The 19,768-nt window shown below is 50.6% G+C and overlaps 1 protein-coding gene across 1 annotated transcript in view; it reads right to left on the bottom strand.

Moving 5' to 3' along the window:
• Positions 1-493: 493 nt before the first annotated feature.
• LOC307083847 (metabotropic glutamate receptor 4-like) overlaps positions 494-19,768 on the bottom strand; it is a gene marked incomplete at both ends in the record, with an annotated part of 82,288 nt that continues 63,013 nt past the window's right edge. Inside the window, 4 exons of the mRNA XM_079747855.1 lie at positions 494-543; positions 5,744-5,990; positions 15,227-16,162; positions 17,957-18,093. Of these exons, the coding sequence (XP_079603981.1) occupies positions 494-543; positions 5,744-5,990; positions 15,227-16,162; positions 17,957-18,093 (1,370 nt within the window). The remainder of the gene's footprint in view (positions 544-5,743; positions 5,991-15,226; positions 16,163-17,956; positions 18,094-19,768) is intronic.

Here is a 19,768-nt window from a genome sequence, read left to right as displayed (position 1 = left end):
AGTAAACCAACCCTCCTTAAAAATGGCACAGCAACTGCGTTGTCATGCCCTAAGTGTTGGAGTTACTCACCCCCTCAGAACTTGAATGATAATCAGAACAAAAGTTGCAGACAACTCCAAACACATTTCCTCGTCGCCAGTCGTGGATCCCTCGAGGTTCGAGGCCCCGTCCCGCTCCGATCCAACAGAACCGCCACACAACACCTAAAAAGTCCCTCCCCCTCTCCCTTTGTCTCTCGGCCGTCATCAAGTCAAAGTTGGAGCCTCGACACCCTCCCCTCGTTCCCTCTCTCCCTCACAAAACTTCTCCGTTGTTAATCCTTTGCCACGTTGGGTCCCAGGAAAAATCCATCATCGGTGGCGCACCCGTTCGTGCGACCGCCCCCACACACACACTCCCGGCTGCTCGGAATTCCATACACACACGTCGTCGTCACGGTCAGAATGGTGGAATCCTTGACAATGGCGGCATCCGGCCTTCCTTGGTCCCCCGCTAGATTGCATGGTTGCTGTAGCTGATGTATGTTTGCTTTGTGGAGAAGGCTGAAAGAGAGAGATTGATGGGGCAGAGTGAGGATTTGACGGAGCAAAGGTGGGCCATTGTGAAGTTGGAGATAAGGAGGAGAGGGTTAGGGGCGATGGAGGGGGGGGGGGGGGGGTGAGGCTCCATATCTTCTGAGTAACAGGGGCCGGAAAGGAAGGGGCCAGGGGTCCTCTCACCCCAGAGTGTAACACTCGTCAGACACAACTTTTATAGGCCAGCGACGCGGCCACACAAATATCAGCCGTGGCCCCCATAATGCTGCTTGGATGAGTTCTGCCCTCCAGACAGCCTGCTCGGCTGACCAGACAGAGAGACATTCACTTAATAATAACAGTCCCCACCCCTCTGCCTTGCTCCCTCCGTCACTCTCTGTCTCTCCCTATCCCTCAGTCTCTCTCTCTCTCCCTCAGTCTCTCTCTCTCCCTCTCTATCCCTCAGTCTCTCTCTCTCTCCCTCAGTCTCTCTCTCTCCCTCTCTATCCCTCAGTCTCTCTCTCTCTCTCTCTATCCCTCAGTCTCTCTCTCCCTCCCTATCCCTCAGTCTCTCTCTCTCTCCCTCTCTCCCTATCCCTCAGTCTCTCTCTCCCTCTCGCTAAGTCTCTAGCTCTCTGTCACTGCTTCTCTCTCTTTCTCCCTCCCACTCCCTTTCTCCCTCCTTCTCTCTCCCTCCCTCACTCTCTTTCTGTCACAAACTACACATCACACACAAACACACCCATACGTTTATTTTCTATCTTACACACATCTCACATACACACAAAAATACAATCTCTCACACACACACAAAGTACATGTCCCACACAAAAAACACTGTCACACAAATACACAAACACACGCTTTATATCTATCTCACACACACGCACCCACACACACCCACACACACACACACCCACACACACACACCCACACACACACATAGCAGCAGCAGCAGCTCCAGCATGCAGAGCCATCAGGCCTTAACTTCCTCGTTGTCTCCCAGACCGTGGAAGCTGATTGGCTGCGACCGATCAGATAAACCCTGACAGCGAGCCACCAGACCCGGGCACCGGGTGGCGGGGGTGGGATTGGGGGGTCGAGGGCGGTGTGGGGACGTCTGGGCCAGACAGACATGTATTCTGGATGACAATGACAAATGGTGCTTATTCAAATGTGTAGAACCCTGTAAACGGGCCGGCCAAACTGAGACAAAACGTCTTTCGCTATCGACCCGGAGTCTCTCTGCCCTATTCTATTATAAAATTAACAAAAAAAAGCAAAATGTTTTCCTTATCAGCAGGAAGAAGTGGGGTCTCAAGCAGGGAAAGAAATTAGCGAATATGCACATAACGACAACGATATTTACCATTCGGTCATTAAGCATGCATTGCTGTCCGAAGCGAGGACTAGTGAATCGAGATCAGGGAATTGACCAGAATTGACATTGAATTCAGTGTATTATAGTGACAGTGAGTTCAGTGAATTGACCAGAAGATCTCATTTCACTGGTCTTCGGCCCTGTTCTCCACCGGAACCTCGCCGTATGGATGGCTTTGCTTGGCTCAGCACCTCAGGCCAGATCGGCTGGATTTGCATCTCCATGACGGAATAGGACTCCCCCCTCGAAGGGCTGTTTTTTACGTGATGACGCAAGTGTCTTTCGTCGATTACGCGACAACTTATTGCATTGAGTCGTAATATACCCCGTGGTGAAATGTGATTGGTTTAAGGATTAGTTATGTTTGTTTGAGACAGACGGAACGCACCCAATTACATCCGTGGTGATGGATTTTAGTTTGACTTTAAGTATTCCCTCTCCTAATCTCAGCAGCTCATTATTATTGAGATTGAGACAGATTATTTTGTATTGTTCCTGTTCAAACATTGGACAATGTTTCACACATATTTCATAGATTGCCTCCTGATGTCCTTGATATGAGGAAACAAAAAGAGATGAATATCAGTATCAGCGATCCAATAGTGGGAACTATTGTTCAGTCTTTGGAGCAAGACCAATCTGAACAAAAACCTTTATTTTTGAACCAGCTTTTTTGTTATGCAAACGATTACCGTCAAACTAAAATGACCGCTTTGTTATTCTTTCTAAACCTTCATTCTCCTCTTTAACCAGGCCAGAATAGTTATGGGAGCAGACAAACAATAACAAAGCTGTTATGAACTCTAGCCAGGCTCTGCGTGAATGGCGATTAGTCTCAGACATAAGAATGCACGTTATATAAATATATTCCTTCATAACTTCTCGCTTCCAACTGCCAGCAGACTGACGTCAACGCAGCTCGCTTGGAGGCAGGTCAACCCCTTGAGAGGCTCCATCCATGAGTCGCACACAAGTTTGTCCCTCTCCAGGTTTCATTACGTGTGCTATTGTGCCTGAGCCGTCCCGCCATGCATCCCGCCATGCTCGCAGAGGCTGGCTAGAGTTCACAACAGCTTGATTCGTGAAAATTTGTTTGTTCCATTTGGCGTTACTCGGCGCGTTTGAACTGGAAATGGAAATGCAAAAAAAGAATAAATGTAAATCTTGATTTGACGTGGTGCCGCCAAAAGTGCAAAAGGAGAAGAAGGAGAAGAGAGGTCTACCGGCAGACAATAAAAACATCGGGGATCAAACCTGGAACCATCCGACGGGGAGTGGAACATCCAAACCACCTCAGGCCTCAGATATATGTCCCCTCTCTACTATTATCATTTCTTTATCAACAGCTAACCCAGCAGCCGGCCTGATGCTTCTCGGGAGGTCCAGCTTCATTAAGGTGGTGCCTGCAGAAGCCGCTGACCCGGTCGGGCCGTAAGCAGCCGTCATTAGAACCACAGTCCAGGAGCAGGCGGGCCGTCTCGGTAGACAGACGCCTGAGGACACTCGCGTCTGTCAGAGCGCTGAGAATGCACGTGCTTCAGCGCAGCGCGTCAGTCTGTTTATTCCGCTGACGGGAAGGGGGTGCAGAGTCTTGTGTTTCTCTACCTGAGCGCCTTGAGTCCCGGAGTGAGTCTGTCTCTCACTCTCTACAGTCTTAGACAGGGTGTTTATCCGAACCGGAATTAAAACACAGCTTTGTTTGGTGAGGGATGAAGACGTGTTTGCTCGTGGATTGTTGTGGTTTGGAAACATAGCGAGGGGGAGAGCAGGGAGTAGGGAGTAGGGGGGAGAGAGAGAGAGAGAGAGAGAAAGAGAGAGATAGAGGGAGGGAGAGGGGGAGTAGGGGAGAGAGAGACGCAGGAAGAGACGGAGAGGGAGAAGGAGAGCAGAGAGTAGGGGAGAGAGAGAGGGCGAGAGAGAGAGGAAGAGGGGAGAGAGAGAAAGAGCAGAGAGTAAGGGAGAGAGAGAGTAGAGAGTAGGGGGAGAGGGAGCAGAGACCGGAATAAGAGACTACAGGAGAGAGGGCGAGAGAGAGAGAGAGAGAGTAGGGAAGAGAGGAGAGATTAGCAGAGAGAGGGAGAGAGAGAGTAGGGTAGAGCAGAGAGAGAGAGAGGGAGAGTAGAGCATAGGAGAGAGAGAGAGAGAGAGAGAGAGAGAGAGAGAGAGAAATAATAATAATAATAATAATAATAATAATAATAATAATAATAAAGGGGAGTTGGAAGGAGGGAGTCTGAAGTGTAATGACCGTGATGTATATCCCGTTGTGTGTTAGAATAATCGAAATGGATATATGAAGCACAGTTTCCAGATGCTAGGTGATTTTCCAAAACTAGTGTTGCAGAAGTATTCGTTTAATAAATCGTGTGGAGCTCGTCCAATAGATTCTCCCCGGCTGGAAAATACGACCACGGAATGAAGGATAGCGTTTCATTTCCTAAAACCACTCAAGTGTTAAATACCCTGGTATACGTTGGCTAATAACTAATGATTTTGCACATGTTCTCTTTCTCTTTCTGCCCCTGCGTTAGGGAAGCAATTTGTAGTGTTTGTTTGTTGTTGTTGTGATGTACTGAGCTGGAAGTACAAATCATAAGTGAGGGCTATCACACATCTGGCCCTTCTCCTCTTCGCTCCTCAGACCGGGGTCTTCCTCATTGAACCCCAGGTGCTCTATCATTGGCTGTTCAACTAAGCTGCTCTCTCATTGGCTGTTCAGCCCCAAACGCTCCAACCTGGTTGGCTGTTAAATCTGCTATCTACCTAAAATCCCGCCCTCCACACTCACAATGCAAAATGGCCTGAAAAGCCCTATTTAAATGCAAATTGTTATTTTTATTATAACTTAAGTAAAACGTTCATGTACACCACTTTGGTGGTGAGCTTATTAAGATGCTGCACGGAAAATAAATAACTTGAAGCTCTGGGGTGGCAGTGGAGGATAAGTGTTACACTCCTGCTCTACTTTCTTATCTTTCTCATTTTACATATGAAATCAAACAAACAAACACAACTCCAACTTTGTGAGTCCACACATATGAGATGAAACAAACCGGGTGCAACACTCTGTGAGTGCAGGCTCACTGAGTGAACCAAGAACCCTTATACTGTGAGTCCAGAATCAGGAAGTGAGTCTTTGTGAGTCTGGACTTAAAAAGACTCAGGAAGTGAGTCCATACTCAGGAACTAAAGACCAGAACCCTTACTTTGAGAGTCCAGACCCCTGAAGTGACCCAGAACCCTTACTTTGAGAGTCCAGACCCCTGAAGTGACCCAGAACCCTTACTTTGAGAGTCCAGACCCCTGAAGTGACCCAGAACCCTTACTTTGTGGGTCGAGGCTAAGGAGGTGACCCAGAGCCCTTACTTTGTGAGTCCAGACCCCTGAAGTGACCCAGAACCCTTACTTTGAGAGTCCAGACCCCTAAAGTGACCCAGAGCCCTTACTTTGTGAGTCCAGACCCCTGAAGTGACCCAGAACCCTTACTTTGAGATTCCAGACCCCTACAGTGACCCAGAGCCCTTACTTTGTGAGTCCAGACCCCTGAAGTGACCCAGAACCCTTACTTTGAGAGTCCAGACTCCTGAAGTGACCCAGAACCCTTACTTTGTGAGTCCAGACCCCTAAAGTGACCCAGAACCCTTACTTTGTGAGTCCAGACCCCTGAAGTGACCCAGAACCCTTACTTTGTGAGTCCAGACCCCTGAAGTGACCCAGAACCCTTAATTTGTGAGTCGATGCTAAGGAGGTGACCCAGAACCCTTACTTTGTGAGTCCAGACCCCTGAAGTAACCCAGAACCCTTACTTTGAGAGTCCAGACCCCTAACGTGACCCAGACCCCTTACTTTGTGAGTCGAGGCTCTCGCAGAGCTCGGTCTTGGCCTCGCCGTTGGGCCTCAGGCTGGCCTTGGGGTTGAACTTGTTGGACATGGTGGCGGCGGTGACCACGGCCTTCAGGCTGCGGGTGCGCTTGGGCACGTTCTGCTCCGGGTGCAACAGGACCACGTACACCTTGGGCATGTAGAGCAGGCCCAGGGACACCGAGGCACTCAGGCTCACCGAGATGGTCAACGTGGTGGTCTGGATGTACATCTGGGGGGGGGGGGGACACACACAGAGACACACGCACACATACACAGAGAACGCACACACAGTCGGAGAGAGCACGTCAGTCACTTTTAATCAAGGATGTGTTTGTGTTTTGACACTGATGTGACCCTTATGATCTGGGCCGGGGCCAGGGTTTGAAAAATAGTGGGGACCGGGGGGGTTTCAAAGGGGGGAGGGGGGAGTTTGCGGGTTAAGGACGCACCGACAGATGTCACACAAGGCGCACACAAAGCAACAAGTCTCAACTGAATGAAGCATTAACTCATCTCGAGGAAATTCTCAACCACAGATTTTGTATACAGTTGGATTTAGGTTTGAATTATTTTTAATCTATACGAAAGTGGCCGAGGTGACCTCATACATGGCCGCGGGCACGCTTTTTATTCTTGTGTGCGTTGTTATGATGTGTACAAAACTGTGTAGAATGTTTTGACACTCGTGTGACCCTCTTGATTCTTGCGCTTCTTGTGCGTTTCCCGTGATGTGTACAAAACTGTGTAGTGTGTTTTGACCCTTGTGTGACCCTTATTATCCTTGGGTGCGCTGTTAAGATGTGCCCAGCGCTGTTAAGCGTGTTCTGACCCTCGTGTGCCCTGATGATTCTGGCTCGTGTTTGTGCGTTGTGTACAACAGACCATCATGATTCGTGCGCTATTCGTGCATTCCCCGTGTGGGCGAGCGAGAGGCCGCCGTAAAACACGGACATCTGCTGCGGCTCGTTCTAATTAGCGGACGCAACGACCTGTCCGGTGTTCGGCTGCTGGAGGAAGGAGGCTTTATACTCCGATGGAAACGCCCGGGTGCAAAGATCGGAATATATACGACGCCGCTAAAATTATATTCCGCAGCAACCATCCCTCTCGGCGTTCGGAGCCAGGCCTTGTTTGTTATCTCAGCGGCGTCGGTTTTAATGCGGCCATTGAGTTATCCGCAACACAAATTTGATACCGGCCGTCGGCGTTAGCCTCACACTCAGAATCATAACCAGGAGCCGCCTCGTGAGACCACAACAACCCCATTAAGGCGTGACTTCCAGCCGTGACCACTGGCCCCTCCCACCACGGCGCCTCCATTTTAAATCATCCGACCAATCAACACAAAGCGGACGGACGGCTGCACCGAGTGGAACGGCGGAACCGGTGTTCCTCGCTGGACTTCTTGCTTGGCTGACCCACGAGAGGGAGGGAGGGGGGGGACAGCAGATATCTTCTGATTGACTGACCCTCGCACCCCCACCCACCACCCAAACCAGGAATGAGACGGACAGAGGAGACCCACCCTGCAAGGACTGTAGGGGGTTCCGGAACGAGCCCGATAACCAATAACTCCTCTCCCTCCCTCCCTCTCCCTCTCTCTCTCTCTCATTTACTGTCTTCATCCCCTGCGGACTCCCTGCTGAAGTCTAGTTCCTGCCCTCTCCTCCCCCAAGGGGGTGCCCCCCCCCGCCTGAGAGGCAGGAGTCTATTTGTTATTTGTTTTCATTATTGCACCCTCTCCCTCCACCTCTGCGCTGGGGCGTACCTCATCCCCACCCAGGTCTCGTAGCAGGGCCCGGGTAGGGGGCTGGGGGATGAGGGGGAGATGGATGGAGAGCTGTGTCCCGACCCCTCCCAGCTATAGGAGCTGCTCTGGGCTCGGATCACTGACTCCCCATTCAAACTGTTGGCACAATAAGTGCAAAATAACAAGGATGGGGAAACGTCTGCCTCCCCAGGACAGAATTCTTAACCCCTTGATGTGGACGACCATACGGCAGATTAACCAGTGAAGGCATGGAGGTGTCCATTCAGGGATTCAATCGCCACAGGCCATTTGACATCCAACATATTGACTTTGAAATTATCGTTTTCTTTACTTGAAATGATTAGACGCTTTTGCAACGATGGTGGTCCCCCACTGAGTGAACCTGCAGTCTATCTGGGGAGGACCTGGATTTCCCTTGTTGACTGACTGCTGTTAAATTACTTTTTTGGACTGGCCTGCTGTTGATGGACTTTGTTGACTGGCTGCTGTTTGACTGATAGATTATTACTGACAGATTTTTACTGACTGGCTGCTGTTTGACTGACAGATTATTACTGAGAGTTTTTTACTGATTGGCTGCTGTTGACTGATGTTGACTGACTGCTTTTACTGACTGCTGTTGACATCCTTTTGTTGACTGACTGCTGTTGACAGACTTTTGACTGGCCGCTGACGACTGAGTGCTTTTTACTGAATGCTGTTGACTGACTGCTGTTGACTGGCTGCTTTTTACTGACTGCTGTTGACAGCCTTTTGTTGACTGACTGGCTTTAACTGACTGCTGTTGACTGACTGCTGTTGACTGGCTGCTGTTAACTGTCGCCGCCTTATTGATCCTCTCCCTGCTGATCGCTTTGCACCCAATCAGTCCATAAAGAGGATCTTAGAGAGAAAGGCAAGGCGTGTATCTCTCTGCCGTTCCTCAGAGAGAGCCGCAGGCCCGGCTTCAGATGATGGAGCGGGGGGGATGCCGTGCTGCTGCTAATGAACAGCGAGCCTACGCAGTTCACGCAGCGAGATGAGTGGCCGACGCTCCGCCAAGGCGGGAGGCCACGGGAGAATCACCAGCGGCTAGGGAGAGGCCTGAGAGCCAATGGGATCGTGTCTTGCCGATACGCGGGGGTCAATGTAAAGAAAGGCCGCTTCCCACGTGGACGGATCTCCATGAGTCAGCGAGTCTTTGATGAATTAACTCAAAACGAAGCCGTTGTGAGGCTCACAGTCTGGGGGTTAGCGAGGGCATCGTCACGCACCCTGGAGGACGGCAGTCCACTGGAAGCCTTATGCTCACGGTCCGCCTATAAGCGCCTCTTAATTCAACCGATAACCCGACGAGAGCCCTTGAGGGACAAACAGAGCGAGGCTCTGAAGGGGAAGGGATTCATGGAGGCGGGCGGTTGGCTGGCTGCCCTCTATGCTCTGTTCCCTTCCCTGCAGAGGGGCCAGAGGTCACCGTGTTGGCCTAGAGGGTCGCTGTGCTGCAGGAGAATGACTTCGGCCAGCGGTGCTCAGCTTATACCGCCGGACACCAGAACGACGTGAACCACATAGTCTGTGTGTTCACGTTGGTGCCAATGCACGCTATATACACGCTCACAGTGTCTATACTCTGTATCTCTATAGAGACGTGCGTGTGGTCGCGTATACACACGCTTACAGTGTCTATACTATGCCTCCGCTCGCGTCAACGTTAGTCTCTGGGTGGTGGGAGGGAGGAGGAAGGGAAAGAAAGGAATAACAAAGAAAACAATAAAAGAGAGAAATCGAGAAAACATTGAAAGAGAAGAAGCAGAATGCAAACGATGCTACGAGTCACTGAGCGGGAAAAAAAGAGAGAGAGAGATAGAGAGAGGGGGGGGGGGATAGAGAGAGAGAGAGGAGAGCCTGAGGAGGATGAGACCCTCTGAGTCATCGCTTTGTCTCCTCTGTAGAGACGGAGCGTGGGGGGCGCGCTCCGGGTGGGATAGCAGCGCTGCGGGAGTGAAGGATGGCCTGCTGTGCCTCGGCTCCAGGCGTGACATCCTCCGCTCCCCAGCTACTCACCGTGCGCTGAAGTCTCCCGGAACCTCCGCAGGTGCTCTCCTGACACCCGGAGCGTTAACCCAGGACTGACGGGGGGGGTGTCTCTGAGGAGAGGGGCCCACCAGTACCGGCCCTTTGATTGGCCCCATTCATAACCCCGTACTCCGGAGCCCCCCTCGTGGGCGGCTGGGTTGAGCTGGTCCCTCGGAGGGGGAGGGGAGACCGGCTTTAGGGTTGGGTGGCTCGTCACTCACCCCCCCCCCCCCCATCTCCCCTACCTCCCCCATCTCCCCCCCTCTCCCATCCATCACACCGTCCTGCAGCTCCAACAGGTGTCACATCCATCTACTGGGGCTGGCATCAAACCGGGCCGTTCAAGCTCCGCGTATCACATCATATGTCCCCCCCGACCCCCAGCGCCGGTCCCCTCTTCATTGTGAACGATGGAGGGAGAGTCTCCCCTGGCGTTGGTCACATTTGTCCTGACACCGGATGACAAATGCATGACTGTCCGCACTGCCGAGAACCTGCCAGTAAAAGGTAGCAACGAAGCGAGCGCACACAGACACACAAACACACACACAGACACACAAACACACACACAGACACACAGACACACACAGACACACACACGTGCCGGACACACCCGCGCAGACGCGCGCACATGCGCCCACAGACACAGACGCACAAACACACACACACACAAGGTACAAAGACACACACTTACCAATGCGCACACACAGACACACACACACACGTGCACACACGCACGTGCCCGCACACAAAAAAACACAGACGCACACAGACACACAGACACACACGCACACACACACGCGCGCGCACGGGCAGCGGGCGACAGGGGCATCCCAGGGGTAGTGGAGCGTTTAATGGTGGGGGGCGGGGTGTCGCCGCCGGTCTGCTGGAGGCTTTGTGGGCCTGTCATGTACAGTAGGCCCGTGATGAGGACGCTCCTCTCCCACACGCTCCTTCCGTTCAGACGGAGAGCGCTGTTTACGCAACCGCTCAGAGAGTCTGCCTCTGTTCCACACAATTACCTCGTCCCTCTTCCCATCACCGCACCTGCAGCTTTTGTTGTCGTCCACCGCGTCGGTTTTTTAATGACAAGCTGGAGGAACGCCGAAAAAACAGAACGAAAGGGAAAAAAAAAAAACGGCGACAGAACTTAAGGCTGAATCGGCGATTCTGATGAAAGCACCTGAGTGCTCAGAACTCTGCGTCGTGTCGCGGACCCGTTCGGTCGGGGGGGGGGGGGGGGGGGGGGGGGGTGTTGGTGGGGAGTCTGTGTTGTGTTCAGACGTGATTAGGCGCCGGAGCCGAGAAGAAAGGACTTCACATGAGAGCCGCACGTCGCCCACCACCGAGGAGAGCTTCCTCCACTTCCTGTTCCTGTTTGATGCCCCTCCTCCCCGTGCTGAAGGCGGACCCTCGAACGTCCCCCTGATTAGACGCCAGCTCCTCTCCCAGCTGTTTGTGTCTACAGTTGGTTTTGCTTCCAGGGGAAATCTTAATTAACGAGGGCTGAGTACAGCTATAGGGACTGCAATTATACAGCGCCTTTCTAACCAGTGGCCCCTCAAAGCGCTTTACAATATTGCCTAACATTCACATATTCAGACACCGTCGGCGGTGTCAGCCACACAAGGCGACAGCCAGCTCGTCAGGAGCAGTGAGGGCGAGGCGCCTTGCTCAGGGACACCTCGACACTCGGACGCTAGGAGGAGCCGGGGATCGAACCAGCAACCTTCCGGTTACCAGCCAACCCACTCTCCTACGCCACATGCAGCCCCAACTCTGCGAGAGACAGAGAGGGAAAAAACATATTTAAGATTGTAAATTCTGTATTTAAAGTAAGACAACAACTGTTCCATACAGCTACTTTACTATTCTGAGGCCAGACAATGGATGACCCTTTCTGAAACAACAGAAAAGAGGTAATTTTAATCTCTGCTCCGTATTTACACCCTCTTTCATCTTCCAAGGCAGGATATGGAATGCTGAAACAAAGACGGCGCTGAGAGTGGTGGTTTCTGCCTCTCAGAGACGCGAAAAAGAGAATGTGAACCATCGTATCCCTCAATTAGGCTGTATTTACAGGCAGGACAGGATATTAGCATGGGACTCAAACTGAACAGGAATGTGATTTGAATGTGAAATGGCCTCACAAGTGGGAGAGGAGAATATACATTTGGATGGTGTGTGTGTGTGTGGTGGGACCCTAATGACTAGAGTTTGTTTGCCTTGTGTTTGGATTAGTATTTATGTACAATGTATTCATTTACTTATATTCTGTGGTGGCACACCTGCGTTACACTACATGTTTATGTTGTGTATTTAGCCATTTAGCAATCTCATCCAAAGTGACTTACTATTTAATACTATTTTGTTAGTGCACTTTACTTGGTTCTCTGAACATCCTTACTGTAGTGACAGCGATATATTATTTATATATATTATATATTTAAATATATTATTACTCTTTCTTCTGACAAAAGTACTTACTGTAAGTCACTTTGGATAAAAGCGTCTACTACATGCCCTAAATGTAAATGCAAATGTAAATGTTGTATTGCTAAGTCATTATTTAGGAGGAAGGTTTAGTCATCTTGCTCAAAGATGCTCACAGGCTAGGCTGCATGTATTATGGATCCAACCCACAACCTTTCAGCTGGAGGTAAAAAGTGACACCTTAGCTACAACACTACCCAAAGGCGTGTGTGACGCACGCACATGTACACATCATACGCTTAGTAAAACACCAGCCACTACAAACAACATAACAACTACAACAAAACAAGCATTCCATCAGTTGAGGACAAGCTAGTGTGACAAACATTGTTTTAATCAAACCAATGATTAAATTTACAAATGCGTCACAAGACTTCACCATTCTACACCTCTTGATCTAAACTACTAAACTACTTAACCTACACACCTCTTGATTTAAACTACTTCAGCTACAGACCTCTTGATTCAAACTGCTAAACTACACACCTCTTGATTTAAACTACTTAAACTATGCACCTCTTAATTTAAACGACTAAACCACCTACACACCTCCTGATGTAAACTACTAAACCTAAGCACCTCATGATTTAAACTACTAAACCTACGAACCTAAGATCAAAACCTAAGATGAAACTATATCTCAGCACTGAAAACGTTCTCAGATAAGATAAACCAGTATTAATCCCTGGATGGAAAGGCAGGACTACTATATTAACTGTTGAATCGTTTATTATATAACTTGTGACATCAATCGTGTTACATCCTGCCATCAATATCATCCACATCATGTTTGGATGTAACAGGAATTGTCGGATAATGCATTTGCCCAAGCAAGGTTCGGTGGTGCCAATGAGTTTGTTAACAGGTAATTCTGGCAAAGCAATTGGATGCACAAACCCCCCCCCCCGCTGTGTTCTCGCCAGCCTGGTGGGAGCACAAATTGGTTTGGATCAGGCTCCAGAAACAAAGTGGTAATTGGCTGCTTTGTTACCTTTTATCCAAGCTGCATTGATTGGCTGCGATCAGTAACGCAGAGAAAGCAGGACAAAGCCGACCGGGAGCTGGGGCGATGAAAACAGAATGATGAACCACTCGAGAGTTCCTCCTAGTTGTCGCTGTTTGCCTCGACCCCCGGGTCACGTCCATCAGTCCAAACAAACTTCGATTTCAGCCGGCCGTTCCCCCGCACACCCTTATTGTGCACAATTATTGTTTTGCTGGATTGCGTCGCGATCTTGCAGACTCTGTGATCAGTCTCGTCACACTCCACAGCCTGCAGGCAGTGAAGGCCCACTTCATCTTCCTCTGATACCATGACAATATCGCTCCTCAGTTTCGCTACTCACATGTGATTAAGGAGCAGTTGAAAGGTTGGAGCATCCCGCTCAAAGATAACTACAGGTATGCTACAGACTTTGGACTTCAATCCCATATCCTTCAAACAGGGAGTCGTAAACCCTCGCCCTAAGACCAAACTTTACAAGAGTGCTGATATCAAATGTATTTTAAATCTGTGAATACTGATAATGGCAACACAAAACCAGAGCCGTTACTGGGGTTGTAAAACATACGGTATGGCTCAGATAAAGCAACGTCGTGCTTAGCCACATCCTGCACTCTTCAGGAGGAATCCATTTTGGATTCTCAGCCGTGCTCAAACTTTCCGCAGCACAGTCCATTCGTCAAAGGCTTTTTTTTTTGGACTGCCGAGAATGACACAATTGTACACACTCCCTCGCGCGGAAAAACATCTCCAACAAAGGGAGACTATCAAAGAGCAGACTTTCAGGCCAACATTTTGATGCATTGTCTTCACAAATCCCAGAGGGAAGGAGGTGAGGATTAATTTGTTGCATCTGTCAGGCTGGTTCTGGCACAGCCGATAGTGTTCATGCCAGGATTCGGCTATTCTTCCCATTGACTGGTGTGTCCTCTCCTGTAACAGAGCAAACAACCCGCCAAAAAGACAATCTCTCAACCTGGGGGCTTGAGTTGCCCCCCCCTCCCACCGTACTGCTGTCACGGGCGGCCGGGCCCGAGTGCTGAGCCTAACGTCGAACACTCATGACCCCTATGTCTGGACCTCGTTTGACCCCCGATTCCCCCGCACTGCGCGCCCGCCTGTGTCTCTCTGGGCTGGATCTCAGACATGGCTGTGCGACGGCAGACACATTGATTTGACACGGGAGGGAGAGGAGAGGGAAAGCTGCTCGTGGTGTAAACAGCTCCCGCGGGATCAGCCCTAATTTGTCGTGGCGTGCGTCTTTCAAGAAAAATATCCGAGTGGTAAGATTGCGTTGCTTGTTTACGAGGTTGGCTGTGGCAGGAGATAAAGCCGGGTCAAACCCCGGTAACACCCAGAAATTCATTTATTTCGCTTAGAATAAAAAGTTCTTTGAAACGGTCTCTTCGTCGGAAGGAGCGGGGACGGTAAAACTAAATTAAATTTGTGGCCAAAAACCAATCGTAACTTTACGGAAAAGGGAAAAATGTAATTCGCTGAAGTGTCTTACATTCCAGGCAGAGGCTCATCTTCATTTGAAATGGCTCTCACAGAAGCATGCTTGTTTGTTTTATAATCAAGGTGCCCCCCCCACCCCCCTACTCTTCCAACGTCGCCGGGCTGCTGAGAGGAGGAGAGCAGGAGAGAGGAGAGCCTCTAAAGAAAACCATTTGAACAACAAAAGACGAACCAGGATAAGAAAAACAACCTGGGGGGAGGGGGGGAGAGAGAGAAGGAGAATTAACCTGGACAGGTTGAGGGAGATAATCAAAGAAGGGAGACGATACAGAACACTCCTTTCCAAGGACTATTGGACGTGGATTTGTTGTTAGTTTACTGTCTGCTGTCGGAAAAATAGCAAAACAAACACAAAGTGGAGAAAAAAAAACAAGTGAGAGGAAAACGACGCACACACACACACACACACAGACACACAAACACACACACATGCACGCACACACACACACACACACAGACACAAACACACATGCACCAACAGACAAAAACAGACACACACACACACACACACACACACACACACAAACATCCACACATGCTCACACACACACAAACACACACACACAATGGCACACAAACACACATAGGCACACAGAGGTAGTGAGTCGAGGGGGGCGGGCCCTACCTTCTCGGTGGACTGCGAGGTGCCAAAGAAGATGGGGATGAAGGCCAGCCAGATGATGCAGGTGGTGTACATGGTGAAGCCGATGGGCTTGGCCTCGTTGAAGGTCTCCGGCACGCCGCGGGTCTTGATGGCGTACACCGTGCACGTGACCATCAGCAGCATGCTGTAGCCCAGCAGGCAGATGAGCGACAGGTCCGAGATGTCGCACTTCAGCACGCCCCGCGCCATCAGCGGGTTGGACGTGCGCTGGTCCTCGTAGTCGACGACCGCCTGCGACGGGTCCACGCCGAACCAGATGCACACGCCCAGCAGCTGCACCGCCGCCAGGGCGAAGGTGATGACCAGCTGGGAGGCGGGCGAGATGAGGCGCGGCGCGCTCACCGACATGCTGCCCTGCTCGAAGATGCGGTAGATGCGGTTGGTCTTGGTGAGCAGCGCCGCGTAGCTGATGCTCATGCCCAGGCCCAGGAAGATCCTCCGCATGGAGCACACGCCCACGTCAGGCGTGGAGATCATGAGGAAGGTGTTGGCGTAGCAGAGGAAGATCCCCGTCAGCAGCACGTAGCTCAGCTCCCGCCCCGACGCCTTGACGATGGGCGTGTCGTTGTAGCGCACGAAGGTGACCACCACGAAGAGCGTGGCGCTGATGCCCACCACGGCGATGAGCACGGGGATGACCGCCCAGGGCGAGCTCCACTCCAGCTTCACGATGGGGATGGGGTCGCAGCCTGTGTGGTTGGCGTTGGGCCGCAGGTCGAAGCGGCACATCTTGCAGCTGAAGGTGTCGGCCTGGTACTGGTAGCCATCGCAGCGCTCGCAGTGCCAGCAGCACGGGATGCCCTTCACGATCTTCTTGCGCTCGCCCGCCTTGCAGGCCTGGCTGCAGATGGAGGAGGGCACCCGACGCACGCCGCCCGGCCACTGCATGGTGCGCACCTGGGGGGAGACAGGGGCGGAGACAGGGGAGAGACGGGGGGAGAGGATCAGAGGGAGGTTTGGAGACCGGGGGAGACGGAGGGAAGAGGCAGGGGAAGACGGGGGGGATCAGGGGGGAGGTTTGGAGACCGGGGGAGACGGGGGGATCAGGGGGGAGGTTTGGAGACGGGGGGGATCAGGGGGAGGTTGGGAGAAGGAGGGAGATGGACGGAGAGAAACCTCCGTCTGAATAACAGCCCTCTGGCTAGAGACAGCAGGGGACTAGCAATGAGCCGATGATGGTTTGGAAAAGAGTCTGTTTGTTTTCCTGTCCAGTGTTATCTCAAGAATACGAATGAGAAAATACAATATATTGAATCGTATACAAACCGTCATAGCACAAACCGACAAATTAACATTGGAATTACCGCCCTTGTTGACATACAAAGCTTTTGAGCTCTTGATGTCATTCTCGATACTGCTGATGTCGATAGTATTATTGTGTAATAAATATTTGTCTGGTCCCACGTAGCGTTGACTCTAAGCACACGGCCGTGCTATTGCCTCGAGATTAACGTAACAGTGAAGAAGCACAAAAGCCTTCGGTTTGGGTGAGAAATACTCCCCCGGAGTCTGCCACGGGAGATAAACTTGTCTTCGCGTCGTTAAAAAGCGTCAGACTTAATGTTATGTTTGCTTTCAAAGGTGCATTTCCAACTCAAAGCTGTTTGTCTTCGCCTTTCCATTCAATTAAGAGCTCAAAGACTGCTAATTAACTTAAAGCAGCTTTACAGGCGAAAGACAGGGAAGCCATAGAAGTAGCTTACCTAAGGAAGCTATCGGAGACAAAGGGAACAGGCAGCGCTGGGAGCCCTAAAGCAGACTAGTCAGTCAACACTGTGTTCCTCTTCCTCCACGCCGCCTCAGGCAAGTTATTTGCCAAAAGCGTGATTTGTGATTTCGAAACCCTTAATGTAATTCATTGTTATTCCCTTCCATTGCGTTATTACTTTTATCCCCTTGCCAAGAAAAAATAGTTTTGAGTTCCAGTTTTTAAAGTAAGTGACAGTGTCTGAAGTGGCTGTCTGTCCTTCAGTCCGGGCTTCGCTCCTCTGGTCCTCTGAGACAGCCCCGGTTTGTCATTCAAACGCACCCTATGTGTGTTTACACCTTTTGAAGGGACAAAGGCTCTGGGGAGGAATTACACGCAAACACAGCTGCAGAGCCCCCGACAAGCAGCCGGATTCCCCTGGCAAACACTCCATCACCGGCAGCACACCGGAGCGCTGAGTGCCCTGGGTGGAAGGGGCGCTGGGGGAAGCTGTTGTGGGTTTGTGTGGGTTTACTACGGGGGAGTGTGCGTACGTGGACGGTAGGAGTTGTTTGTTTGTTTGCCGTGGGAGTGAGTGTGTGTGCATTCATGTGTACTGCGTACTGTACTTAACCGAGGGTGTGTGCGTCGGTGGTTTGTGTATGCAGCAGGAGTGTGTGTGTGTGTGTGTGTGTGTGTGTATTTGTCTGTTCTGCAGGAGTGTGTGTGTATTGAGTGTGAGTGTGTATGTGAGTGTGTCTGTGTGTGTATGTTCAGCAGGAGAGTGTGTGTGTGTCTATGGGAACTGTGTGTACTGTGTTTACTGTGTCTGTATGCGTGCATGTCTGCGGGTGTTCATGTGTGTCTGTGTGCTCTGCAGGGCTGTGTGTGTGTGTGTGTGTGTGTGTGTGTGTGTGTGTGTGTGTGTGTGTGTGTGTGTGTGTGTGTGTGTGTGTGTGTGTGTGTGTGTGTGTGTGTGTGTGTGGGTGTGGTGTCGGTCTCACGTTAAGGTGCAGCTGGTCGGTCCAGTGGCCGATGATCTTGTACTCGGCGGTTCGGTTCCTGATCTGGTACTGGTAGATCTCGTAGCGGCCCGGCGCGTCCCCGTTCTCGTTGAACAGGACCGGGTTCCCGGCGATGCCTACGAACAACACAACAGTCAACAGTCCAACGTTACTGACCCACAAAGTCCAGTGTTACCGACACACAAAGTCCAGTGTTACCGACACACACAGTCCAGTGTTACCGACACACACAGTCCAGTGTTACCGAAACACAAAGTCCAGTGTTACCGACACACACAGTCCAGTGTTACCGAAACATAAAGTCCAGTGTTACCGACACACACAGTCCAGTGTTACCGACACACACAGTCAACAGTCCATTGTTACTGACCCTTACAGTCAACAGTCCATATTATATGTTGTACGTCCTGGCACTTAGTGTACGCATTTATTGTGTATTGTACATCCTTGCACATAAAAATAGTAATTAGCGTGGTGTAGCATCTTATCCTAGTTGTCTTTTTTGTATGCGGGGAATGGGTTAACCTAGCGATTGTTAGTGCTTGGCACTTGGTTCTATGAACATCCTTACTGCACCGACAGCGATATATTGTTTCTCTTTCTTCTGATAAATATACTTATTGTAAGTCGCTTTGGATAAAAGCGTCTGCTAAATGCCCTTAATGAAAATGGAAACGAAAATGAATATGAGATTGCTAATATTTAGCAGATGTTTGATTTGCATTACAGTTGAGCTCTGTATTTAGTTGAGTACTTATTTAAACTCCTTGCTGCTTGCAACTTATTACTCCTCCTCGCCAATGCTGCATCTTATGAACGCCATCATTACAGTAATTCTTAGCAATTGATTTTCTTTGGGTTCTCTGAATCCCGGGCATAGACAGGCTTAACTTTTTTGGCTTAACTTTCCAAATGTACTTGAAATGTGAACATTATACTTTTATACCCCGGGAAATTGGTGTGAAAACGAGTCCAGATTCATTGAGTTCTTTCCAGCGGCTTTGACACTCACCCACCCGGTACATTTGCCCCCCTCAGCGTTGCCGGTAAAGCCCCTTCCCATACGACCATGATGACTAAACCACTTGGTTCATTTTGAATGTGAGGTGTTTGTGAATGTCGCTCATTCTTCGGCCCACTCTGGTGACAACGAGCTATGGGCGGCATGTGGCTCAGGATGTAGAGCAGGTTGGCTTGTAACCGGAGGTTGCTAGTCCGATCCCCGGCGCCTCCCAGCCCTAGTGTGAGGGGTCCCTGAGCAAGACACCTCACCCTAACTAGTCCTGAAAAGCTGACTGTCGGCTTGCATGGTTATCCCCACTGAATCTATGCATGAACAGGGGTGAATGTTAGGCAATATTGTACGGTGCTTTGAGTTGCCACTGGTTAGAAAAGTGTTGTATGATTGCAGTCCACTTACCATTTAACATTTACAACACCTTCACATTTTCACTGCATCCACGTTCTAGGCTTGCTACCATCGCACGCAGAAATGAAGTTTCCCCACTGCAGTGTATTCTGCAATCCTACCGTACGAGGTACAGTCGGGTGTAACAGAGCGTAGACGTTATCTCAACAACAACATCCATTTACCCTCCCTGTGTTACACAAATCCAAACGTCAACGGCGTGTCGCGCGACAGCGGTACAGAAGGTATCTGGCTCATTAAGAGCGAATGCCAGTCAGACGTTGGCGCCACAAGGTGTTGATTCGCTATCAAGAGGCACGGGCCTCTTGTTCACTTCCTGCACACTCAGCACAACGCGGGACCGCTCCCGCAACGCTCGTCTT

The sequence above is a fragment of the Pollachius pollachius genome, assembly GCF_949987615.1.
Source record: "Pollachius pollachius genome assembly, chromosome: 12".
Classification (NCBI taxonomy): Eukaryota; Metazoa; Chordata; class Actinopteri; order Gadiformes; family Gadidae; genus Pollachius; species Pollachius pollachius.
Note: the sequence above shows the minus strand (reverse complement) of the source record. Positions and strands in the feature narration are given on the sequence as shown.